Source organism: Cervus canadensis, chromosome 12, assembly GCF_019320065.1.
Source record: "Cervus canadensis isolate Bull #8, Minnesota chromosome 12, ASM1932006v1, whole genome shotgun sequence".
Taxonomy (NCBI): Eukaryota; Metazoa; Chordata; class Mammalia; order Artiodactyla; family Cervidae; genus Cervus; species Cervus canadensis.
In genome coordinates, this window is record NC_057397.1 from 49,242,217 (window position 1) to 49,269,222 (window position 27,006).

At 35.1% G+C, this 27,006-nt stretch overlaps 1 protein-coding gene across 1 annotated transcript in view; it reads left to right on the plus strand.

Annotated features, from left to right (window-relative positions):
- The window catches only part of CSMD3 (CUB and Sushi multiple domains 3), a 1,309,925-nt gene that overhangs the window by 954,942 nt on the left and 327,977 nt on the right, over positions 1 to 27,006 (plus strand). Inside the window, exons 24-25 of the mRNA XM_043483744.1 lie at positions 8,983 to 9,139; positions 23,877 to 24,068. Coding sequence (XP_043339679.1) covers positions 8,983 to 9,139; positions 23,877 to 24,068 — 349 coding nt within the window. The remainder of the gene's footprint in view (positions 1 to 8,982; positions 9,140 to 23,876; positions 24,069 to 27,006) is intronic.

The window sequence follows — 27,006 nt, forward strand, 5'->3', positions numbered from 1 at the left end:
ACACAACTCAGTGACTGAACTGAACTGAACTGTATCCATCAGAGCCCATTTTCATCCATAGGACTTTCCAGTATTAAACTTAGTAATCACTTCTTTTGCTCCATTCCAACTAGGACATAGAAAGAAATATGAAAAATAATTAGCCTATTACAGAAACTTTTATCCCTTGGCTAAGATCGAAGAACAAAACCAATAATAAAAAAAGTATCTATTTTAATCTATATCTGTACACACACACACACACACACACACACCTTTTTTTCTGAGAAGCCATCATCTAGGCTGATTCTCATTTACTCACTCACCCACTCTCTCTCTCCCTCCTCCTTCTTATAAACACCTTAGTTATCTGAATATTCATTGGAAGGACTGATGTTGAAGCTGAAACTCCAATACTTTGGCCACCTCATGCGAAGAGCTGACTCATTTGAAAAGACCCTGATGCTGAGAAAGATTGAGGGCAGGAGGAGAAGGGGACGACAGAGGATGAGATGGTTGGATGGCATCACTGACTCAATGGACATGGGTTTGGGTGAACTCCTGGAGTTGGTGATAGACAGGGAGGCCTGGTGTGCTGAGGTTCATGGGTTCGCAAAGTCGGACACAACTGAGCGACTGAACTGAACTTATCTGTAACCAAACTAGTTAAGTTTCAATAGATCTAGGGAAAATTGGTTCAGTTCATCTCCACCTGGGATTAAGGATTTTTATAAAGCTCTCCGGATTTTGTAATGACAAGTAGGTTTGGAAATTATGAATATATCTTTGGTTATATTACTTTCAGTAGGGAAGAATATTGAACTTCCCAATCCATCACTCAAACTATATAACTTAATTAATTGTTTTTAATTAACATTTATAGATGGTGTATAGCATATGTAGGCTCTAAATAGTCAATAGTAAGTTGCTATGCTTGTCAGCTGAATAGGACAAAATTTGAATACTAGTCAGAAATACTATTTATGTTTTTGTTATCACTGTATTTGTTTTTACTTTCAGAAAAAGGCTAAGCATTATGTTTAGATAAAGGAATGTTGCAGGGGGGAAAAAGCAGTCTCTTTACTATAGTTGGCATTGTGAAGTTTAAAGACTTATTTCTTATGCAGAAATAGAAAGTGAAATTGAAAGTCATCTCTGACTCTTTGTGACCCCATGGACTATATAGCCCATGAAATTCTCTAGACCAGAATACTGGAGTGGGTAGCCTATCCCTTCTCCAGAAGATCTTCCCAACCAATAATCAAACCAGGGTCTACTGCATTGCAGGTAGATTCTTTACCAGCTGAGCTACCAGGAAAAATGTCTGTATTTGACAACCAAATCACAGAGTGTTACAATAGGCCTCATAAAACCCTTCCTTTTTTCTCATACTGAGGATCACAGAAGTAAAATGATGTGTGACATGCCAGTCAGTTTTGAGGGTAGAGTTGGGACTTCAACAGAACCACAAAGCTAAGGCCCCTGAAAACCTGACCCTTGATTTAACTCCCAACTCCCTCACTGAAGCACACTAACTCTTATAATTGACTACACATTATATAGCTCTTGTAAAGACATATAAAGATCTGAGTACAAACAAATGTTCTCTTTTGTTACATATTGTCTTTGGAGAGAACATTGTAGATTTGAAATATTTTGAAAAATTTATGTTTTTTCTTTTTCATTCAAAACTTGAGATCTAACTCAACTCATTACAAAAATTATATAAATTCTTAATCAACCTATAAAACATGGCCAAATTGAAAATTTTAATATCAAAAAAAAAAAGAAAATTCTAGTATCCATGAGCAGGAATAATTTGACAGTTTGGATAATTATGCTCATGTACACGTGTAATTTCTCTCTTTTGATTTTACTTTTTTTGCTCTTGGGTTCAGATAACACCTGACTTGCTAATTCATTAGAGTAATGAGTGGGAATATGCTTTCTAATACATTTCTTATGTCATTAGCAACAACAGCTTTGGGTGTCCATAAGCAGATAATCATGATGGTGTGATCACTCACCTAGAACCAGATATCCTGGAATGTGAAGTCAGTTGGGCCTTAGGAAGCATCTCTACAAACAAAGCTAGTGGAGGTGATGGAATTCCAGTTGAGCTATTTCAGATCCTAAAAGATGATGCTGTGAAAGTGCTGCACTCAATATACCAGCAAATTTGGAAAACTCAGCAGTGGCCACAGGACGGGAAAAGGTCAGTTTTCATTCCTATCCCAAAGAAAGGCAATGCCAAAGAATGCTCAAACTACCACACAATTACACTCATCTCACATGCTAGTAAAGTAATGCTCAAAATTCTCCAAGCCAGACTTCAGCAGTACATGAACTGTAAACTTCCAGATGTGCAAGCTGGATATAGAAAAGGCAGAGGAACCAGAGATCAAATTGCCAACATCTGTTCGGTCATCGAAAAAGCAAGAGAGTTCCAGAAAAACATCTATTTCTGCTTTATTGACTATGCCAAAGTCTTTGACTGTGTGGATCACCACCAACTATGGAAAATTCTGAAAGAGATGGGAATACCAGACCACCTGACCTGCCTCTTGAGAAACCTGTATGCAGGTCAGGAAGCAGCAGTTAGAACTGGACATGAAACAACAGACTGTTTCCAAATAGGAAAAGGAGTACATCAAGGCTAAATATTGTCACCCTGCTTATTTAACTTAAATGCAGAATACATCATGAGATAAGCTTGGCTGGATGAAGCACAAGCTGGAATCAAGATTGCTGGGAGAAATATCAATAACCTCAGATATGCAGATGACACCACCCTAAAGAAGAACTAAAGAGCCTCTTGAAAGTGAAAGAGGAGAGTGAAAAAGTTGACTTAAAGCTCAACATTCAGAAAACTAAGATCATGGCATCCAGTCCCATCACTTCATGGCAAATAGATAGGGAAACAGTGGAAACAGTGACAGACTTTATTTTTGGGGGCTCCAAAATCACTGTAGATGGTGACTGTAGCCATGAAATTAAAAGACGCTTGTTCCTTGGAAGGAAAGTTATGACCAACCTAGAGAGCATATTAAAAAGCAGAGATGTTACTTTGCCAACAAAGGTCCATCTAGTCAAGGCTATGGTTTTTCCAGTAGTCATGTATGGATGTGAGAGTTGGACTTTAAAGAAAGCTTAGCAACAAAGAATTGATGCTTTTGAACTGTGGTGTTGGAGAAGACTCTTGAGAGTCCCTTGAACTGCCAGGAGATTCAACCAGTCCATCCTAAAGGAGATCAGTGTTGGATGGTCATTGGAAGGACTGATGCTGAAGCTGAAACTCCAATACTTTGGCTACCTGATGTGAAGAACTGACTCCTTGGAAAAGACCCTGATGCTGGGAAAGATTCAAAGCGGGAAGAGAAGGGGACAACTGGGGATGAGATGGCTTCATGGCATCACCGACTCAATGGACATGAGTTTGAGTAAACTCTGGTTAGTTGGTGATGGACAGGGAAGCCTGGCGTCCACGGGGTTGCAAAGAGTCAGACACAACTGAGCAACTGAACTGAACTGAACTGACTGAAGCAGTTCATCATGATAGGTTTTGACCTTTTAGAAATAGGATGGTCTGTACACCATAACAAATGTCAAGCCCTGATTCATTATGAAAGGTTTGATAATTGAAACATGGCAATATTAAGTTCTCGTCTGTTCTTGTGTAAGACTACCAAATTAATTGCAATTTTATAACAAATTAGTCATTTCAAAGAGCTTCATTAATGCTATTAAAGCCTGCAATGCCTTTCACAATATTAATTCTTGAGAAAACTTGAATTTTACATTTGACATAAAAGTAATTCATTATCTGAATTAACCACTAAGTAGGTGAGACTATTCCTATGGGGGCAGGGGAATGCTCGAGTCCTCTCTCAGCTTCTGTATGCTATTATAGTTTCCTTATTCCTTTTAGCTTTCTAATTTCTGAAAACTAAAAATAGATATTAAGACATATCTCAAAAATAATAATGTCCTGTGGAAAAAGAAAAAAATAAACTCAAATAAATAAAAATATACTTAAATATCCTGATTTTAAATAGAAAAGAAATGAGAAGTAATAACCTCAAAGTTTCTATGAGGTTCTGATCAAACCCAACATAATCACTCTGTACCATAAATTTATTTTAAAAATGTAAGACACATTTTGTTTGTTTAATTTTCTTATTTGTATGATTGCATTCATGTATATTTCAGTATGTTTAGTCTTTGACTATATACACTGATTTTTCCTACCTTGTTGCTTTTATGTGTTCATATATATTTGAATACTCTGAAGTATTTTATTTACAGGGTTAACAGCATTGACTTGATCATAACTATGAAACTCTTCACTTTTTAAAGCCTACTTAATTAACACTTGCTTTTCATTTTGACTTAAGAATTTATATACACTTCCAAAATTTTATAGCTGAATGATCACACTTCATTTAGTTTTGATAATTATAGTGGTGCTTCTACATTATTTGTTTTCTGCCTTTTGACTTTACGTTGTTAAATAAATGGTAGTTAGCTTTGGTGCTAAATTAGATTCTCCCAGCTGAGTTTAAGATAATTATTTTCATTTGAAAATTTAGCTCCTTTTTCATACATTCTTATTCAATTATTATGTAGAAATCATTTCTTAAATAAAGTTTCTTTTGAAAAAGCAAAATGTGTGCTTCTGTCTTGAAAAAAAATTAATATAAATATGTATCTCTTGTGGCAGATAATTTGGATTATTTTTAAAATTTTTCTTAGGGTTATATATGTGGAGTGAAATAAGGGTCTCTGCTATTGTTACACTCTTATTATTATTATTATTACTACTGAAAATTTGAGGAAAAAAATTAGGAGAGACCTTTTTTAAAAGTTAAAAGTAAATTTCAATTTCCATTTACTCAATTGCAACTATTAGTTATTTATATTTCCCCTTTATTTGGTTGTTTTTGGCAAACTGAAAGTTCTTAAAATATATCCACACTTGAAAGCAGAATTAGTTGAATCCAAGAAAATTTATTTATATTTAACATATGAATGAAATTATATGTTGGTTAGCAGTAAGAGAAATAAAAGGAAAAAATTCTACGTGGTTGTGTTAGTCACTCAAGTTGTGTCTAACTTTTATAACCCCATAGACAGTAGCCTGCCAAGCTCCTCTGTCCATGGCATTCTCCAGGCAAGAATACTGGAGTGAGTTGCCATTCCCTTCTCCAGGGGGTCTTACCAACCCAGGAAATGAACCCAGGTCTTCTGCAGTGTAGAAGGATTCTTTACCATCTGAGCTGTCAGGAAAGCCTATTCCATGTGGTTACTTTGACAGTATTAACTACAAATTAGATCCACTGGGTCATTTGGTTACATGCTTTGATTGTGATTGTGTACCTCCAAACACAGGATTTATAAACTACAGCATATGTAGAGTCATAATATAACTGTATTCAGAAGTCGATTTATGAGTATATTGAACATTTGAAACTCGAACACAAAGGTTGTTTTTCCTGACAAGCAATGTTTCTTTGTCTGAATTATTCCTCATGAGTGCTATTCTTAAGAAATGAAAAGTTGACTCTTATGTACTCAGACAAACAAACAAAAATATTCCTGACCTAACAACCTCAGCATTTGCTTCAGCTTTGTTGAAGACAAATTCTTGTTGGTAACTAACAGAACTATATTTGTGTGATCCATTAGATTCCAAGAGGGGTTCCTGGTACTGCCATATAATTTTAGGGAATTATCCATACTGCCCTTTATCTAGAAGTCAAATATTCCTTAAATAGTCAACACATTAAAAAAATAAATAAAAAAAAGACAGAAAGACCTTTTAAAAAGAAAAGGGAGACCCATAAGATGTTGCTGTTAGGAATTTAGTGAGCATGTTGAATTGATTTTATGACTCAATTCCTCTCTTTCTCACTCTTATTTCCACTTCCTTTTCATTGGTAATGAAACAAATAAATAAATTGGTGGATGCTGGAGGGTTATAATATGAAGCTTTAGATTTCCACGGGCACAAGGGAGAGAGCAGGAAGTGCCTCCACACTGGAGACTTTACAACTTCTGGGCAGAAAAGTTATAAAATGTTGTTAGAAAAGAATACTAGAGACTCTGAACAAAGCTACATTTATAAAGCATGTTAAATAAAAGTATTGTTGTCTTTGCAGTGTTTAAAACCTGTATCTGTAATAAGAAAATATAAAACTATAGGTTCAGTTCAGTTGGTTAGTCATGTCTGAATCGACCCCATGGACTGCAGCATTCCAGACTTCCCTGTCCATCACCAACTCCCAGAGCTTCCTCAAACTCATGTCCATCAAGTTGGTGATGCCATCCAACTATCTCATCCTCTGTCGTCCCCTTCTCCTCCTGCCTTCAATCTTTCCCAGCATCAGGGTCTTTTCTAGTAAGTCAGTTTATTGCATCATGTGGCCAAAGCATCGGAGCTTCAGCTTCAGCATCGGTCCTTCCAGTGAATATTCAGGACTGATTTCCTTTGGGATGGACTGGTTTGATCTTCTTGCAGTCCAAGGGACTCTCAAGAGTCTTCTCTAGCACCACAGTGCAAAAGCATCCATTCTAGGGCGCTAAGCTTTCTTTATAGTCCAACTCTCACACCCATACATGACTACTGGAAAAACCCTGGTTTTAGTAGATAGACCTTTGTCAGCAATGTAGTTAGTGTCTGTGCTTTTTAATATGCTGCCTAGGTTGGTCATAGCTTTTCTTCCAAGGAGCAAGCATCTTTTAATTTCATGGCTACAGTCACCATCTGCAGTGATTTGGGAGACCAAGAAAACAAAGGCTGCCACTGTTTCCATTGTTTCCTCGTCTATTGGCCATGAAGTGATGGGACCAGATGCCATGATCTTAGTTTTTGAATGCTGTGTTTTAAGCCAGCTTTTTCACTCTCCTCTTTCACTTTCATAAAGAGTCTGTTTAGTTCCTCTTCACTTTCTGCCATAAGGATGATGTCATCTGAATATCTGAGGTTATTGATATTTCTTCCAACTATCTTGATATGATAATGCAATTTTAGTACCAAAACCAGATACTGGGGAAAGAGAGGGAAGAAGGTGAAGACAGACAGACTGCCTTTCTAGAACCTGACTGACCTGTCTATTAATAGAACTTAAAATTTAAGATTTTAATAGAAGATTATAAAAAGAGATTAGTTACTGCTGAAAATTTAATTGTTAATGTTAAAGTTCCAGTGGAAGATAAGCTATAATATAGAGGGAATATAGATAAATTTCAGAAGAAAAACCTGTAAAAGAATTGCAATGCAATTTGGAGACTGAATATGTACATAATAGGCACTTAAGATGGAAACAAAAAAATAAAATATACAGGGAATAATTAAATAAACCAAAACTCAAGAACATTTCCTTGGATTGAAGAATACCTTGAATCCAAAGATTAAAAAATCTCATTATTTTATTTGAAAAATTAGATTTTGAAATATAGTAATTTTTTCTAATTTACTTTGTTAACATAAACATAATCTAAAACCTTGTAGGGATAATTTGATAAAAAAGTTATACATCAGCTTTTAGTTACAAATTTTAGAAAACATTATAAATAGGTAATCAAGTTAAATCCTACAATTTAACACAAGAAACATATATCATACAAATTAATGTAGTAGTAATAAACTTTCCATCATGTACCATCTAAATATCATCTCTTAGGTGACATGAGCATATTGAATACCATTTTGGGGGAACATTGGTGCTGTGGCAAGATCACCAGATTAGAAGTTTAGTGACATAATTTTTACTCTTATGATAGGTCATAAGTAAGGCAGTTTTGGCAAAATACAAGTAACTTTCAGAAGTATTTCTCAACTTTTTCTATTTGTTATCATTTGCGGAAGGAGCCCCCAGACTCAACTTCATAAAACTAAGTACTGTGGAATGAGATTTGTCAGTTAGAGTTGGTCTTTGTAGGTCAACAAACCATTATCATATCCAAGGTTTTATCAACTCTAAGAACTAATTTTCTCACCGTTGGGAGTAATAGCTACCACACTGAAAATGCATACCTTAAAAAAGAATGGCAATATGCATTGTTGACCAATCCTCAGTTTAATTACTGTACACTTTTTGGAAAATAATCTGACAATACACCTACATTTGAGCATCCAAATTCAATGTATTAAATGTATGAAACCTTTCTTACTGAAATACAGGTAGCAAAGAGAAATGTGAGATAATACGTAAAAGTTTTTTTTTTTTTTTTCAGGATCACTTTTAGTGGCAAAAATCTTTGTTTATATAGGAATGTTAGGTGTTAATATAGGACTGGTAAGGCAAGTTGTGATAGTGTAACTGGATGAAATATTACCCAGTTCTCAAAAGCAAGAATTTATATCTATTGATGTAAAGACATGTCTATAATGCTTTGATAAGATAAAGAAAATTAGAGGACAATGAGAAGCTACACCTTCAGAAAATGGGAATGAGGTAGGGACCTTTGGGAAGGTATCTGTTTTGTTTTGTATATTTTTGCCTTGTTAAATCAGTTTCTAAAAGCATTTAGCTCCGTTTCAGCATTTTTAAAGTGTCAAAAATTAAATAAGTTAGAAGGTGTGGATAAATAGAATGTACAAAGAAGCAAGTATATTTTATATTAATCATGTTATTAGAAAACCAGGTGTTTGGTGCCCTTGAGAAAGTTCAAAACAACCACCAACCCACCAATTCTCAATTTTAAATTGTCTGCCATAAAAAAGCATTGTTTTTAAAATAAGAGCAAAAACTTTATAACATGAGTTTGAGTGTTACTTAGTGTCTACTGAGCTTGAAATGTTAAAATTATCCATGTGGAATCTTAACTCTCTTACTGTGGCATTTTTAAAATCAATTAATGATATATGCGGTTTTTCTTGGGAAACATGTAATGACTTGATTTAGGGAGTGTAATCGCTCATTTTCTTCATAGATATAAATGCATGCTCAGAATTGTTTATTATTTACACATTTTCATTTTAATTGTAAATATATTTTGCAGATTTATGATGGAAAAGATAAAACAACTCATCTCCTAGGTGCTTTTACTGGTGCGTCTATGCGAGGACTGACACTTAGTAGTACTTCAAACCAGCTCTGGCTAGAATTTAATTCTGATTCTGAAGGGACGGATGAAGGCTTTCAACTTGTCTATACCAGTAAGTATTTTGGGAGAAAAAAAATGGCCAAACACTGATGCTAAATATTTATTAGTAATTGCAATCAATACACCACATGAAATAATATTCAACATTTGATTAGCAATTTGAAGTTTACAACTCCCTTCCATGTATATAATTTTATTTGACCCTAACAACTTCAAAAATTACAGGTATTCCAGCTATTGCTATTTTATGGTTGAAACAATAGGTTCAGAAAGTTTAAGTAATATGTGACTTTGAACTTATTTATTTATGTACTTTAAAATAACAGTATTCTTCCCATGGAATATTTAAGAAGTACAATTAAACTTTTTAATAAATGGGAACCCAGTGCTTGAGCTCCTACCTGTCACTGCAGAACATACACAATACGTGTGTATTAGTCATAGTTAGTCAGCCCTTAACGATAACCGAATGGTTTCAGATGATTTTACACTGAAGAATAGCTAAGATTTTAGTTTGTTTTGCTTTTTTGTTAAATTGTCTTGTTAAAAATAAATTTATATAGAACTATTGTGTTATACTCAAATCAACTTTCTGACACTTAAACAGGTAGAAGCCCATACACTGAGAATCTTTGAAAACCATAAGTGGGTTACATTAATTGTTATATGAACAAAATGAATTTATTTTACCAGTATCATAATAAGGAGTAGACTAATTACATCAATGAGAATTAAATTGTATTCTTTACTGTCAGAAATATTTGAAAAAATTAAATGAGTTCTGTAAATTTTCTCAAGAAGTCAGGTGAATGAAAATTCTTACAGAAATTGGAAAGTTGAAAAGGTGACAGCAGTAAAGATATTCACATGGGATTCTAAAGGTAATTGGCTCAAATTATTGTTTGTGAAAATACAGTCAAGAGACATAATACTGAGATATTCTTTCTCCTTGTTTATTTCAAGTTTTTTTTTTTCCTACCTGTGCTAGAATTGTTACATCATTAACACAAGTTAAATTAACAAAATGATGTTTAATACATAGTTTTAAACCCTGAGAACTGTTGTATATACTATGATTTCCTGTGAAGTGCTCCCAAAAACAAATGAAAATCCAAGCAAATTGTGTTCACAGATATTACTGTGTGATGGACTAAAAGTAACAGTGCTGTGGATTATTGCTCAAATATAATTGCTGCGATGTGCTCAGAAGGGCAAATGTTTCTTAATCTGCTTTCCTCTTTCCCTTTTTTTTTCTGACAGGGCTGGTGACATTTTTCAAGCCATGGCTCAGTGTTTACATAATGGTCTTTCTTTGTTCCGCTTCATTTTATATTTCTCTTTGTCTAAAATGTCAATGGGGTTAATAAAGGAAACCTAAATTTATTTTTCTGGTACTTAAATTCTATGTAACGTGAGATTATTGATGCAAAGATACTGGGCTTTGTAGCCATACCTGAATTTGAAGTTGTATAGGATGCTCAGGAGTCTGGAATGAGTAAAATCATTGACTTCTTTGTCATTGCTGTGAACTACTGCTTGTGCTTGTCGAAGAAAAAGAAAGAAAGAAATGCTTAAAAAGAAAAGACTTGAAGTCATTTTTTTTTTTCTTAATGATTCTGGCTGTTCATTAAAGGATGTGAATCATTATGAAGATAGAAAGCTGTAGAATTGGGAAAAGAGTATAAAAGCAATTGTATTTTTTAAAAAAGGGCAGCATACATCTATAAATATTTTTTCAGTCTCAGAACTGAAACTAAAATGTTTCCGTCTCAAATCTGGAATTAAATGTTTATAGTCTACTTCAAAGGTGTCTCTGAATATCACCAGGTCAGTAAATGCTTCTAAGATTTTCTGATCCAATGGATATGTGCTGAGCTCCTTTGTTGAGAAAGGCCCTGGAAGTAGTAGCACGTCAGCTATTAACTGTATTTGTTCTTAAGTGTCACTTCTGAGTTTTACAATGGCAGGCTTTCTATCAGCACATCTCTGCAATGATTTTAATAGTTAACCTTACATTTCCTATCTTTGAAGGAAGTTACTTCTCATTCTCCAAGTATACTTTGGTTTCCAGCCTTAGAATCCTGTACCCAGGCTTCTTTTTTCTTTCAGTATGCCCCATCCATCTGTGGCATCAACTGAACTATTCAACTTCAAGGCCATTTCAAACATCTCCCTACTAGGCTTACCCTGACTCCTTCAGCCACAGTTAGTCTACTTTTTAACACTTCTTTTGCAGTAGTCTATATCCACAGCTATATAGCTCTTATCACATGGTATTAAGGTTATGTTTTTTGTTTGTTTTGGTTTTCTTGCAAGCATATTATGCATAATTCTTCATGAGACCATTTCACTTCATAATTCCTTTAGTCAGTTTTAGATCAATTACAACTTTTCACATATATTGGTAAATTAACATGTATTCTGAATACTGATTTTATAAAATATTTTTTGTGATATAGAAGATTCTACTAGGCCACATGTTTTATATTCCTTAAATTCTTAGATGCAGTAATTAATTTCTGAACACAAGAGAATTTGCTGAAGTGTGCAGACATGGGGGAAAATGGAAAAGAACACGTTTTGTGTCTGTATCCCTATATCCAGTTATTTCTAATCCCACCTCTGCCATTCTCTGGTATGTTCCCCTTAAAATTATTCCACATTTGTTTCTGGAATATCTGAGAGAACACTATGAGATGCAGAGGAGTTCTAGTATTCATTTTCAGAGGATTTAGAGGCAGGAGAGAGGAAATTTGGCTAGGGCAGATCAGGTTAGGATTCATGAATGAGGTAGTATTAAAGATTGTGTTGGTGGATCACAGAAAGAAATGGTGGACTGTATTCCAGGCAAAGAACAGGATAAAGAAAGGCACAGAGATTAGAAAGGGCATGCTAAATAAGCACATTCAAGGCAAATAGAGTAAATAACTTAATTCAGATTAATCCCACTTGCCTAGCTTCTCATGATTCTAGGTTTAGCATAAACAGGCCTTTTATGATCATCCTTATCTAATGAAGTCACTCAGCTGTGTCTGACTCTTTGTGACCCCATAGACTGTAGCCCACCAAGCTCCTCTGTCCATGGAATTCTCCAGGCAAGAATACTGGAGCAAATTGCCATTTCCTTCTCCAGGGGATCTTCCCAACCCAGGGATCAAACCAGGGTCTCCTGCATTGCAGGCAGATGCTTTACCCTCTGAGCCATCTGCTCTATGTAATGATAGTCACAGATAGAATTACATTTGGCTGAAATTAAAAAGAAGAAATATTTTAGAACAAGCCTTTAAGATGTGTTTTATTTCAACTGTCTTATTGGTCCATTCATTATTTAATCACTAGGAATAGCAAATGGACTAGTAGAAACAGTTGAGATGCTGCTTTTGGCTTCAAGGTAAACGTAGGGCCTTCCCAGAGAGCTCAGTGGTAAAGAGTGTGCCTGTCAAGCAAGAGATAGAGGTTCGATCCCTGGGTTGGGAAAATCTCCTAGAAAAGGAAAAGGCAATCCACTGAAGTGTTCTTGCCTGGGAAATCCTATGGAGGAACCTGGTGGGCTATAGTCCATGGAGTCGCAAAGAGTTGGACACAACTTAGCAAATAAACAGCAGCAGCAATAGTAAACTTAACCATGGCTTAAACAGCCAGGATTTATGTTAATTATATAAGACCTGTGAAGAGAAAAAAGGTAAGCAGGTCCTAATTCAGTTGTTAAACCTAGGTTACAAGGGGCTTCTTTTTGTTATGGCATTCCTAGTATGTTCACTTCTTGTTCTCATGATTGTTGTGACATAGTCACAAGATGGCTACTTTAACACTGGACATATTCAAGGCAAAAAGAAGGAGGTAGTATTTACCATATAGGTTCCTTTCATCAGGAATACAAAAATCTTGTGTCAGACATTCTGTTATCCCTCTTTGTCCGAAATAGGGCTATATCGATAAATTTCCCAGCAAGGGAAGCTGGAAAAATGAAGTATTTGTCAGAATAAATTATTGGATTATTATTTGGCTATCATGATACACTGCCTGATATGCTTCAGTTATTGCTGGAGGCAAAATCAAGATTTTGTTCATGAGGGAGAAGAAAAGATACACCGAGAAGACAGTGTACAGTGTCTCCTATGATGCACAGCTATAACAGATATTCCAAAAAAATAAGTTAAAAGATATTGTATTAATAGATGCCTCTATGATTAGTGGTGTCATGAAAGTACAGAGAACCTTGAGTGCCTAGAAAGGAAAAGCATTTGGTTCACCCATTATTAATAGTTTTAGTTCTACTCTACTAAGAAGACCATGCGCTTCTCTGTCTTTCCTTCACCAATAAATATAAAATACCTGGTATGAAAATGCTACACCACATTTGAGGGAAGAAAATGTCCCATTCCTTTACTTTTATGAAGCAAATTAAATCTCTTCAGTCTTCATCCTTGAGAGTTGTCAAGAAAAATCTTATTTAGTTTTTTGTACAGATATCCTTCTTCTCCAAAATTAGTTTCTTAGTCAACTCTAGTTTGATTTAGAGAAATGAAGTGTGGACGGCCACATGGGTTGGATATAAAACATCTGTGACAAACTTGGTCAGACCTTGACTAACCTTAGGGCATCCGATTACTCTTCCATCCCTCCAGCCTCTCAGAATTAACTCCCTCCTTGGGTTAGACCACTCTTCCATTCTTTTCAAAAGTGACTAATAATTACGCTTGCCCTTGAGAAATCTGAAACTTATTCCAACCTAAATTCTAGATGAGACATATTTTCAGGTGCTTTATACAACACAAATTAATTAAATCTATGGTTGTGTTTTCCTGGACAGTGTAGGGGAGTACAGTGAGAGAAAATTACCATTGCCTTCTTCTAAAGTGAGAAGAGCAGATCAGAAATTAGGATCTCAATACAATATCCTCCATAATATATCACTCTGCTCTGGATAATTCAATAATAGAAGTTAATAGAACTTAATACGTTACTCTAGCCAAATCCCCTCAGCCCCTCAATACACAGTCAAGAATGCATTCCTTATTCTGATATCTTTTACTGTATTTCTCTCTGAAGGCTGAGTTGTAGAAATGTCACTCCTTTTTTGGTCCATAAATCTTGTCTTCTCTTTTATTCCTCTATTGGAATTAACTTATCAACATAGAAGTTATTCATTGAATCATAGGCTTAAATTTTGTCTTTCTCTGTTGGAATTGTTTATGCTCTGAGGATGAAGAGAACAGTAAAGACAAAGTTCCTGCTCACGTGAAGCCAGTGTTTTAGTGAGACAAGACAGAAAACAAAAGTGTGAACAAAAGATAAAAGAACTGCTTGTAGAAATAATTTGTAATAGGGTGATAGGATACATACTATGGAAGATGAGTCTACTATATCCAGTTTATTCAAGGACTGTGTCTCAGGAGGTATCACCTGATTTGATATCTGAATTATAATAAGAGATCTGAGAATAGCAGATTGTAGGCAGATAGATGAGCAAATACAAGGCCTGAAGAGAAGACTTCAGCTTGAGTTGTTTGACTGGAGGTAGATAAGAAGGAGAATGGTACAACATGAGAGGTAAATTTTGAAGCTAGACAGGGGCGAGGTGGACTATAGTAAGGGACTTAGATTGTATTTAAAAGGCACACAGAGGTATTTAACATTATTTAAACATTAAATATCAGTTAAAAATAATAGTTAACATTTATTTACTACTGATTAGATATAGATATAACTCTATGAGGGAAGTACTGTTATCCCCAGTGAGAAGAGGAGGAAAAGCAAAGCACAGAAAAGTTGTTAATTGCCCAAGGTGACATACCTCATAAGTACACATATGGAAATTTAGTTGAGGAGCTCTCCCTATAGAATTCCTAAACTTAATCACTATACTATATTATCTCCATGAAAGTTTTAAATGTTTTATATTTAAAATATAAATATTTTTTTAAATGTTAATGCGGTTCCTCCTAAAGAAATTTCTGTCATTTTATACTTGAGAATCTGAATACTTTGTTATTGGCCAAATTCACTATCAAAGAATGATTTAGGCCTGTTCATGACATCTTTAAGCTCTATTTCTTCAAAATATTCTTCATTGAAGATTCTACTAGCTGTATTCATTTCTGGTTATCCCACTTTCATTCAATAGAAAGGAATTAGGTATTTTAAACAACCATCCATTGAAAAGCTAAAGTACACCTTTTTGATTGATTATAGTGTTGTCTTCTCAAAAGCAGATCTGGTAAATGTTTATGATGCCCATCTATTAGACATTACCTCTGGGCTCAGATGCCTTCTTGTTATCACCTCTGCACATTTAATTTTCTAAAAATCCCATTTGAGAAATGTCCATTTTCCCAAGGATATTGTTTGGATATATTTGTATGTTCTTAGCTCTTAAGTTTTGTTGCTTGAAATAATTTGGTAATCCACATGGAACATGTCCATTTCAAATTCTGTATTCAAATTAAAGATGAGCAGTAGCCAATTTGTGATGGCATGCTTGTATACTATCTTTACAAATATAAAATAAATTACCCTACTTAAACTCTTTAGTTACCAATAAAGTTTTGGCAATGTTAATGATGAAAAATAATCAGATATCCTATTAATGCTAACTCTACTCTTAGTATATAATTTATTTAATGCAAATACAAGTAGAAAATAAATGAATTACAAGGAAGCAACAAAGTTAGTCTGTGTGAATCTATATCCTATAAACTTAACAGGTACATTTGGCATTTCTGTTACTCTTTAAATATTGAAAATTAACGAGGTGGTAAATGAAGTATTGACTAAGGCTGCTTTATATAGTACAAGGTATTCTAACTAAAATGCTAAAGAAATATTTCTTGATTACCTGTCATTTATATATACAATATTGGATATAATTTATTCACATTAGAATAAAAAACAAGCCATTTTTATAACCTTCCCATCCCAAAAGTTTTGTAAAATTTGAACTTAAATATCTAATGACCTACTAACATACTCCTTTTTAAAGTTAACTTCTGGCAGATTGAAGACATATGTGAGTGTCAAAACTTAAAATGCTTAGAAAAAAATGTGACCTACAGTAGCTACATCTTTAAGGTGAAGAAAGATTTCTCAAAGAAGATAGACAAGCAAAAATCTGTCAATACTGAGTAGCATTCCTGCCCTTCTAAGCACCTCTCTTGAGTGTAGAGTCTAAAAATCTGGCAACTGCATATCTCCTGCCTTTGCCAGCTAAGATCTCTGCTTAGATTCCACCAACTAAAGGCAATCCGGTGAGAGCTGAAAGATAGGATGGATAAAGAAGCCATTATTTTTCACCAAAATATGTAGGCAGGAGCGTGGTGCTGGCAGCTGCTTGTATGTGGTGGCAACTTCCCTGAACTGCTGGATTCCTGAAGGCCAGCAGTGATCCTTGACCTTCACACTCTCTGCATTTCTTTGTATTTTTCCCTCTAATTTCTTGTGATGAATTTTAGCAACTCAAAATATCAAATGGCTTCTGTTTTACTGAAGACCAGTAAATAAGCCCCAGTCCTTATTATTATTATGTTTTTACAAATATCTGTTTAGCTAAATATACCATAAACAAGATTTTTCAGTTCAGTTCAGTCGCTCAGTCATGTCCGACTCTGTGACCCCGTGGACTGCAGCACACCTGACTTCCCTGTCCATCAACAACTCCTGGAGCTTACTCAAGCTCATGTCCATTGAGTCAGTGATGCCATCCAACCATCTCATCTTCTGCTGTCCCCTTTTCCTTCCGCCTTCAATCATTCCCAGCATCAGGGTCTTTTCAAATGAGTCAGGTCTTCTCATCAGGTGGTCAAAGTATTGGAGTTTCAGCTTCAGCATCAGTCCTTCCATGAATATTCAGAGCTGAATGCCTTTAGGATTGACTGGTTGGATCTCCTTGCTGTCCAAGGGACTCTCAATAATCTTCTCTAATACCGCAGTTCAAAAGCATCAGTTCTTCAGCACTCAGCTTTCTTTATAAGTCCAACTCTCACATCCATACATGACTACCTGAAAAATCATAGCTTTAACTAGATGGACCTTTGCTAGCAAGATTTTTAAATGCTATATTATTAGAAGGAGATATTTACAATATAGTAGAAAAACCAGGTGGCTCAGACGGTGAAGAATCTGCCTGCAATGCGGGAGACCTGAGTTCGATCTCTGGGTTGGGAAGATCCCCTGGAGGAGGGCATGGTGACCCACTCCAGTATTCATGCCTGGAGAATCCGCACAGATAGAGAAGCCTGACAGCTACAGTCCATAGGGTTGCAAAAACTTGGAGGCGACTGAGCAAATAAGCACAACACAGCACAGAAAAACATATACTCCATAGAAAGAAATCCTACAAATCAATTTAAAAATAGCCTAGAAGAATATATGGGCAAAAAAATTTCACAGTAGAGGATATTCCAATACAATAATCAAAAGACAAAAAGTTCTTGATAGAAACTAAGAAATGAAAATTAAAGTCAAAATACTTTTCTATTGCACACTCCTAAAATGTAAAAATAAAAAAGCAGTATGATAGTAAATGTTGATAATAATTGGAAGAACTTGAAATTCATGAACTTTGGGGTAAATTGGTATTGTCACATAGGAGATATTCGGTGATATCTAGTAAATTCATTTTTAGACATGTCTGCTGCTGCTGCTAAGTCACTTCAGTCGTGTCCGACTCTGTGCGACCCCACAGACGGCAGTCTACCAGGCTCCCCCATCCCTGGGATTCTCCAGGCAAGAACACTAGAGTGGGTTGCCATTTCCTTCTCCAGTGCATGGAAGGGAAAAGTGAAAGTGAAGTCGCTCAGTTTTGTCCGACTCTTAGCGCCCCCATGGACCGCAGCCTACCAGGCTCCTCCAACCATGGGATTTTCCAGGCAAAAGTACTGGAGTGGGGTGCCATTGCCTTCTCTTTAGACATGTCTAGGTTGTCCCAATTATTCATAAACTAAATGGCTGATGGTAAAACTTAACATTCAGGCAAAGCTGAATCCCACTATATCCCTGACTGATATACAAATGTGTGATGTACAAATGTAAAAATGGTGTACAAATGTATGATCCCACTATCCCAGAATGATATACAAACATATGAAGACACAAACTAGTATATTTAATAATATCACTTACTTTTTCATGGGCTTCCCAGGTGTCACTAGTGGCATAGAATCCACCTGCCAATGCAGGAGACATAAGAGATGTTGGTTTGATTCCTGGGTCGGGAAGATCCCCTGGAGAGTGGACATGGCAACCGACTCCCATATTCTTGCCTGGAGAATTCCAGAGACAGAGGAGCCTGGCAGGCTCCATGGGGTAGTAAAGAGTCAGACATGACTTAGCATGCACACAATTATTACTACTATTTTACAAACCAGATAGAACATCAACCTATGTGAATACACAATTATTCATAAAAAAAGTTGAACAGAAATTATACTGAGGCAGAGATTGAACTATTTTCTTTTATTAGGTCAAGACCAATGAACAGATTTTGATTTAATCTTGAGAAAATGATCTTTTTTAAAAATTTATTTATTTTAATTACTTTACAATATTGTAGTGGTTTTGCCATACATTGACATGAATCAGCCATGGGTGTACATGTGTTCCCCATCCTGAACCCCCCTCCCACCTCCCTCCCCATCCCATCCCTCAGGGTCATCCCAGTGCACCAGCCCTGAGCACCCTGTCTCATGCATCGGACCTGGACTGGCCATCTGTTTCACATATGATAATATACATTTTTCAATGCTATTCTCTTAAATCATCCCACCCTCGTCTCCTCCCACAGAGTCCAAAAGACTGTTCTTTATATCTGTGTCTCTTTTGCTGTCTCGTATCTAGGGTTATCGTTGTCATCTTTCTAAGTTCCATATATATGTGTTAGTATACTGTATTGGTGTTTTTCTTTCTGGCTTACTTCACTCTGTATAATAGGCTCCAGTTTCATCCACCTCATTAGAACTGATTCAAATTGATCTTTGAATCCCTGCATGGTACATAACCCATAGAAACACTTGCATATGTGCAAATGAGGACATGCAAGTGTAGCGTTTTTATAACAATGAATAATATAATCAATATAGCAATATAAATACCCACCAGGTGGAGAATAAGTAAATCAATTTCAGGGTATACATCCATGGAATATCATTGGTAGTTAAAATGAGTAAACTGTATGTGTAAGTGTATGTGTGTGTAAATATAACAGTAAAAACACAATGCTGCACACAAATAAATAAAGCCTCAAAAGAATGTTGTTTTAATTATATAATTTATAAAATGTGTAAATTCTTATAAACCTTACTGTATATTGTTCATTGAAATATAGATGTTTTAAAATATAAATTGGATTTTCCTGGTGGCTCAGTGGTAAAGAATCCACCTGCCAATGCAGGAGACGCAGGTTGGGAAGATCCCTGGGGAAGGCAATGGCAACCCACTCCAGTGTGCTTGCCTGGGAAACCCCATGGACTGAGGAGCCTAGCAGACTATAGTCCATGGTTTCACAAAGAGTTGGACATGACTTGGAGACTAAACAACAACAAAAAAATGTAAATTATGTGTAAAATAATATGCTAATTCAGGATATTTGCTAGTTCTCAGTAGAGAAAGACTAGAAAGGAATTAAAACCAAACATAAACAGAGTTTTAAGTTACTTAGCATTAGACTAAGATCATGGCATCTGGCCCCATTACTTCATGGCAAATAGTTGGGGAAACAATGGAAACAGTGACAGACTTTATTTTGGAGTGCTCCAAAATCACTGCAGATAGTGACTGCAGTCATGAAATTAAAAGACGCTTGCTCCTTGGAAAAAAAGCTATGAACAACCTAGACAGCATGTTATAAAGCAGAGACATTACTTTACCAACAAAGGTCTGTCTAGTCAAAGCTATGGTTTTTCCAGTAGTTGTGTATGGATGTGAAGGTTGGACTATAAAGAAAGCTAAGCGCTTTCTTTACGAGGAATTTATGCTTTTGAACTGTGGTGTCGGAGAAGGCTCTTGAGAGTTCCTTGGACTGCAAGGAGATCCAACCAGTCAATCCTAAAGGAAATCAGTCCTGAATATTCATTGGATGGACTGATGCTGAAGCTGAAACTCCAATACTTTGGCCACCTGATGGCAAGAACTGACTCATTTGAAAAGATCCTGATGCTGGGAGAGATTGAAGGTGGGAGGAGAAGGGGATGACAGAGGATGAGATGGTTGGATGGTATGACCAATGCGATGGACATGAGTTTGAGTAAGCTCCGGAAGTTGGTGATGGATAGGGAAGCGTGGTGTGCTGCAGTCCATGGGGTCGCAAAGAGTCAGACACGACTGAGCAACTGAACTGAACTGACTGAACTGAACTGAGCATTATTTATGAATAACAATATTAATGTGAATATGAATCAATTAGTATAAATATTAATCTGAAAAGTAATCTGAACTAATATTACTATTAATCTGAAACAACTATCAATAGAACCAGATGATGAAGTTATTTTATCTTTTCTCTTCTCTTGTAGATGTCAAATAGTAATTTTAAAATGTTAGAAATCTTTAGATTTCTGCTTTATGGTGGCAGGAAGGAAATTAGAACTCAGTTTAAGTTATTCAGCAAGTCAAAAAGATTTAGATAATTGAGAATTTCCAGTTCATTTTTGCTCCAGAAGTTTTAATTTCATCACAGTACCAAATTTCACAAGAAATGGTGAATATTTATAGTATATGTGGCTTTTCATACACATCTTTATTTAATTGTCAGTTTCATGTATTTGAGCTTTTCAGTGAAAAGACTGGCAGCTGAATGTTTCCATAAAGATAAGGCACTTCTGAATATTTATGAATAAGCAACAATAATTCCACCAAATTGGACTAAATTGTGTTGTGTTTTGTAGTCTGTGTTGTGCTTACATACTATTGTCCATGTGCATTTTCATCTACAATGCAAAGTATTATAAATTATCTTAATTTGCAAAGAATATCTCCATTATACCTCATCACCAGCAATTGCCAACCACATTTACAGAACATTCAAATTAAAGGAGGATGAATTTGGTAATAAACCTTGAAAAGAGAGCTTGATTTCCATTTTTATTTTGATAAATGATACGTGGTAAAACTCAAAAGTGGCTGAATCTGAATAATAAACTGAATATTATGTCTGGTAGAAGGAATTCAATCTTGTTACTTTTGAGCAGAGATATTTTAAATGCACTCTTTACTATGCAGAGTCATACAAAATATGTCCTAAAAGTTTTGTTAATACTTCTACTGTTTCTGCTTCTGTTATTGCAAGACTGACTTACTCAGCAACCTCCAACCTCTTGTATGACTCTTTTTGAAGTTGTTTGCACTTGCCTTATTTTAACACGTTTCCGCCCAAATGAGGTTGTCACAAATTACTCCATACAGGAATTTCCTGCAGTTTTTTTTAACTATCATAAATTTCAATTTTTTATCAAAATTACTTTAGGTTATTTTGTAGTTGTCACCTAGAGATAACTGCCCTGAGAATCACATTCATTCATGAACATTATTGAACATCTGTTATGTGCCAGATTTTGTGCTGTGAAGGCTTTGTGGGAAAGAGAAAAAAGTGAAATAAGTCCAATCTATAGGAAAAAAAGAAAATAAACAAATGATTGTAAATTAATGAAGATATGTGAAATAGTTCTATTGGTTGGCAAAGGAAGGAAAGATAAAGAACCCTCCAAAGAGACTAAGAAGAGGCTCCTTATGTTCTCCAAGAGCTAAGATAGCCCTCAACATACAGAATTTAAAGTACACATTTGGTACTTTCAGCTGTACATTTCTGGTAATTGTATGCTTGTTTTGACACTCTAGGAAGTCAGTACTACAAGTTAATGACTTGTCATCAGTGAGCTAATACATGCTTTTTTGCTTTCTAGTTCAAATTTAGATTAATTTGGTCAAGAATCAATGCCCGCAAAAGAGATACAGATCTCTTTTTGATTATCATATGATTTAAGATGCACAAAAGTTATTCTCTTCTCCAATATTATTTGTCTTCAAATCATAGATTTCCCTCATCCACTGAGCTATCTAGAATTTTATCATAGTCCTCTAGTCTCAGAAGTTATAATTGATATAATTTAACATCTAGTTGGGAAATAATGATGGACAAGGAAGACTGGCAGACTGCACACCATGGGATTGCAGAGAGTTGGACATGACTTAGTGACTGAACAACAAGCAGTTAATTATCTTTGTCTAATTATATCATTTATCTTGTTGTTTTTATTATTGTTTAGAGGCTAAAGTCAAGTCTGACTCTTTTGCGACCCCATGGACTGTGGCCTTGCCAGGCTCCTCTGTCCATGGGATTTCCCAGGCAAGGATACTGGAGTGGGTTGCCATTTTCTTCTCCAGAAAATCTTCCTGATTCAGGGATCAAATCTGTGTCTCTCACATTGGAAGGCAAATTCTTTGCAATTTTGTCACAAGGGAAGCCCATCATTTAACTTACATTTATAGAATTTATAAAGCACTAAGTACTGAAGAATTCTATAGCTAGAAGATTTAGATTTTTGTAACTAGTGTCATATTTGATTTACCTTCTGAAGTACCCTTTTCTAGTTCTTTCAGGATCTTAGGTGCAAACTGTGCTATGACTACTTCATTTTTAATATTCACCCTTATTAATTTTATTCTGAATAGGCACACTAGGTGTACTGGATCTAAAGAGATTAATTATTGTTTAAGTGATAGAATTGATGAATTAAATGTAATAATAGTAATACATATGTCAGCATCCCTTTGACCTAGTCCTTACCTCTGTAGTAGCACAATGCAAATCAGATGGAAGAACGTACCACATGACCAGTGACAGGGAGCAAAGAAAAATGGGCTTGCTGTGCTTGAGAGAGCTATCTCTCTCTCTCCTCGCCTGAAAGGAGGAAGAAAAAATTTTGCTCTTCAGAGATGGGATAGAAATAATTCTGTTCTTATTCTAACCTTAGTAATGTAAATTTAGGGTTTCAACAGTCAGATTAATCTCCTGTGTCTCCAGTTTTTATAATCTAGAGATTTCTGTCAAGTCCTGGGTCTCATTCTTCCTGAAGATGTAAACACAGACCCCCTCCAGAGGTACCTTAATCTCTCTGGATTTCTCTCACTACTCATATAAACATATCTTCTCAAGATCACAAGCTTCTAGCTAAAGTCATGTGGAAAGCCCCAACTCTTCAGAAATCAAAAATGTTTATTTTATGAACTACTTTTTTTTCTTGTGATAAATTTTGAAAGTTGTGTATTCTGAAGGCAGAATATAAAAATTCAGAGTTCTTCAGACTGATTACTGGGTTATATTAACTCTTGCTAGTTATTTTAAATATGTCTGTTTCATTTTCTTCCAAGACTATAAAAGTGAAGCAAACTAAAGTTATGTTTGCATTGAATGTATTTGTTACCTCAACAGTTGTGGTTTCACATATTTTACATGAATTTTAAACTTTTCATGATTTGATCCTAATAGTTACATTGGTCAGAATCTATTAGTTGCAAATCACTTGAAGCAGGCAAGAATGTTAGTACTATAACACGTTATGATATAGTCATAGAGACCATGGGATATCATTGCTAAATTTGAATAATACAACAAATTTTAATTTTTTGAGAGGAAAAAAACTCTCTCTGGTGACTGTATGCTATCAAAATTAAATATTTTAAGTAATAAAACAGGGAAAAATGTGTAATCATATTAAAAACAATCAAAGGGATGATTTGTGCAGTTTTAAATCCTCCTGTTAAATTTTGTCTTTAATAAATTTATATTCTTCTCATAGGTTTTGAACTTTCACATTGTGAGGATCCTGGCATTCCACAATTTGGATACAAAATCAGCGACCAAGGGCATTTTGCTGGTAGCACTATCATTTACGGATGCAATCCAGGCTACACTCTCCATGGAAGTAGCCTTCTCAAGTGCATGACAGGGGAGAGAAGGGCATGGGACTATCCTCTGCCGTCCTGTATTGGTAGGATACTGTTTTAGGTTTTCTTGCAATATTTCTATGGAAGTGTTATTAAAATATGCTGTACCTTTTCAAGTTATTTTATCTGTCCACACCCAACTCATACCTTAATCAAAAAGTTAATGAATACATAGCTCAAATTTGTGGTAAGTCAGAGGGTTCTTTTCATAATCAATGAGTACATTCTCTTTTGGGGCAAAAAATAGTTCATATGAAGTCATTATACTTATCCTATCTTGATATAAAATTTAACTCACTACAAAATATGTTGAAACTCTTAACCATACACATTTACTGAATCTCATTGACCAGATTTGTTTTAATATACAAAATTAATGCTCATGCTGGTATAAAGGTGGATTAAAAAAACTAAATATTCTCAATAACTTCAAAGACTTTCTCTATATACATACCTTTTCAAAAACTAAGAAAGTGTATATGTTTTCCTTATTTTATGTATCATGGCATAATTAAATGAATTTCAATAAGAAAAGGCATGTGAGAGTTAGTCATATAAGATATATTGCCTACATGAAATTTTAGAATGATCATTTTCTCTCCTATAAATAGCTGGAGAAGAATTTTATTACTACCATCTCATAAATCAATTAACAAATAACTGGGCATATGTGAGAAAGAGGGTGGATAGAAAAGTGTTGATAAAGACCTCTGCTTTTTTTTTTTTTTTTTTGGTCCAAATATAGGTGCCAGGCTGGATGGAATAGTAGGACAAAAAAAGGAAAAAAAACAAAAACAAATATTTAAACAAAACACAAAGTCCTCAATAGGGAACAAACAAGATTCTTTAATGATTCTTATTTAATGGCAGTTGTGGTGGCACAAATACATTCTGTGTCAGGCTCATATGGATAAAATTGACTTAATTTTTTAAAAAGATTTATTAAGTGTAATTCATATTGAAACAATTCCACATGTTTAATGTATACAATGTGATGAATTTGGATACCTGAACATTTTGAGATATATTTTAATGTTTGTTAATTGATATAGTCAAAACAGGAATTTTCACAAAACTTGATAGACTTCAAATAAGAAAGAAATGAAATTCTAGTTATTAGAGGTCTTGCAACTAATTGTAGTGTTTTTGATAACATGAGACTTCTATTGGTTTGTTAAAACATTGATGAGCAGAAAGCAAACATTCTTTTATCCAACCAAAATGCAATTATACTGCTTTCCTTTCAGATGCATCTGAATTTTGGATAGATTATGAGGATAAACCTAGAATAACAATCACCCTAAATTGACAAAGCTTAGGATTCTGGAATATGACCAACAATCAACCTGCTGGCATTGGTTATGAGAAAAATGTACACTGATTAATTCTCTCTGAAGTTATATTCTTTGGTGTGAATATCAAATATATTCAGAAAATCATTAAGGATTTCAATAGCACAAAACTATAAACTTAAAAATACTGACTTGCTCTGTTGTCTGTAAAATTAAAATCACAAACTAATACATTAAAAAAATATATTTTCCTTATATGTTGAATCGAACTGAAGACATTTTCATTTTTCGGAAAACTTCATGCAAATAGAATAACATTTGATGTAGAATCAGAAGATTTAATTATTTTTGTGACAAATCAATGCATTTTATGAATCTGCCAAGACAAAATTTAGTAATACCACTGCTCAAGCCTTCATGAGAAGGGTAACCTTTTTTTTTTTTTTTTGTAAATGATAGATGATCAGGAATAAAAGCTTAAAACAGCTGGATACATAATGTGTCATACTGATGATTTTCATGACAGTAGATGATGAAATTCTATTTAAGATGGTGTTCTTTACTGTCAATAATTAGAAGCTTTACCACTTGGCCTAAAATCATAATTATCCATTCCTATTAACCTTAATAATCTATTATGGTTATATTTTTGCCTTGGTCAAATAAGAAAGTTTTTCTTAATTATATGGATTTTTCTAGGTAATTATGCTTCTGTAGCTTATACATTGAGCAAACAAAAATTAATTTTTAGGCACCATAGCCAAAGGTATTTAACCAGCACACCTTCAATTTTATCTGTAAACATTAGACTTCTGACAGAATATGAACTCCAATGTTACAGCATATCACACTGGTTTATTTGAAATCAAATAGCCAAGTAATATTTGTAACAAAGAAATATGAAGAAAGAAAGAGCTATGTTTAAATTCAATATAAAAACAGGTCTCAAAGCTCCAGTTCTTGGAGTTGCTTAAAAGTAATCTGGCAGATGTTGTTTTTGTTCAGTCACCCAGTTATGTCCAACTCTTTGTACCCCATGGACTGCAGCATGCCCGGCCTCTGTGTCTCATGCTATCTCCCGAATTTTGCCCAAGTTCGTGTTCATTGCATTGATGATTCCATCCAGTCATCTCATCCTCTGATGCCCTCTTCACCTACTGCACTCAGTCTTTCCCAGCATCAGGGACTTTTCCAGTGAGTCAGCTGTTTGAATCAGATGACCAAAATACTAGAGCTTCAGCTTCAGCGTGAGTCCTTCCAATGAGTATTCAGGGTTGACTTCACTTAAGATTGGCTGGTTTGATCTCATTGCTCTCTAAGGGACTTTCAGGAATCTTCTCCAGCACCACAGTTTGAAGGCATCAGTTCTTTGGTGCTCTGCCTTCTTTACAGTTTAGCTGTCACAACCGTACATGGCTAATCGGAAGATCATAGCCTTGAATATACAGACCTTTGTCAGCAGAGTAATGTCTCTGCTTTTCAACACAATGTCTAGGTTTGTCATAGCTTTCCTGCCGAGAAGCAATCATCTTCTGATTTCATGGTTGCAGTCACCATCCGCAGTGATTTTAGAGCCCAAGAAGATGAAATCTGTCACCACTTTCACCTTTTCCCCTTCTATATGCCATGAAGTAATGGGACTGGATGCCACAATCTTAGTTTGTTAATATTTAGTTTTCAGCCAGCTCTT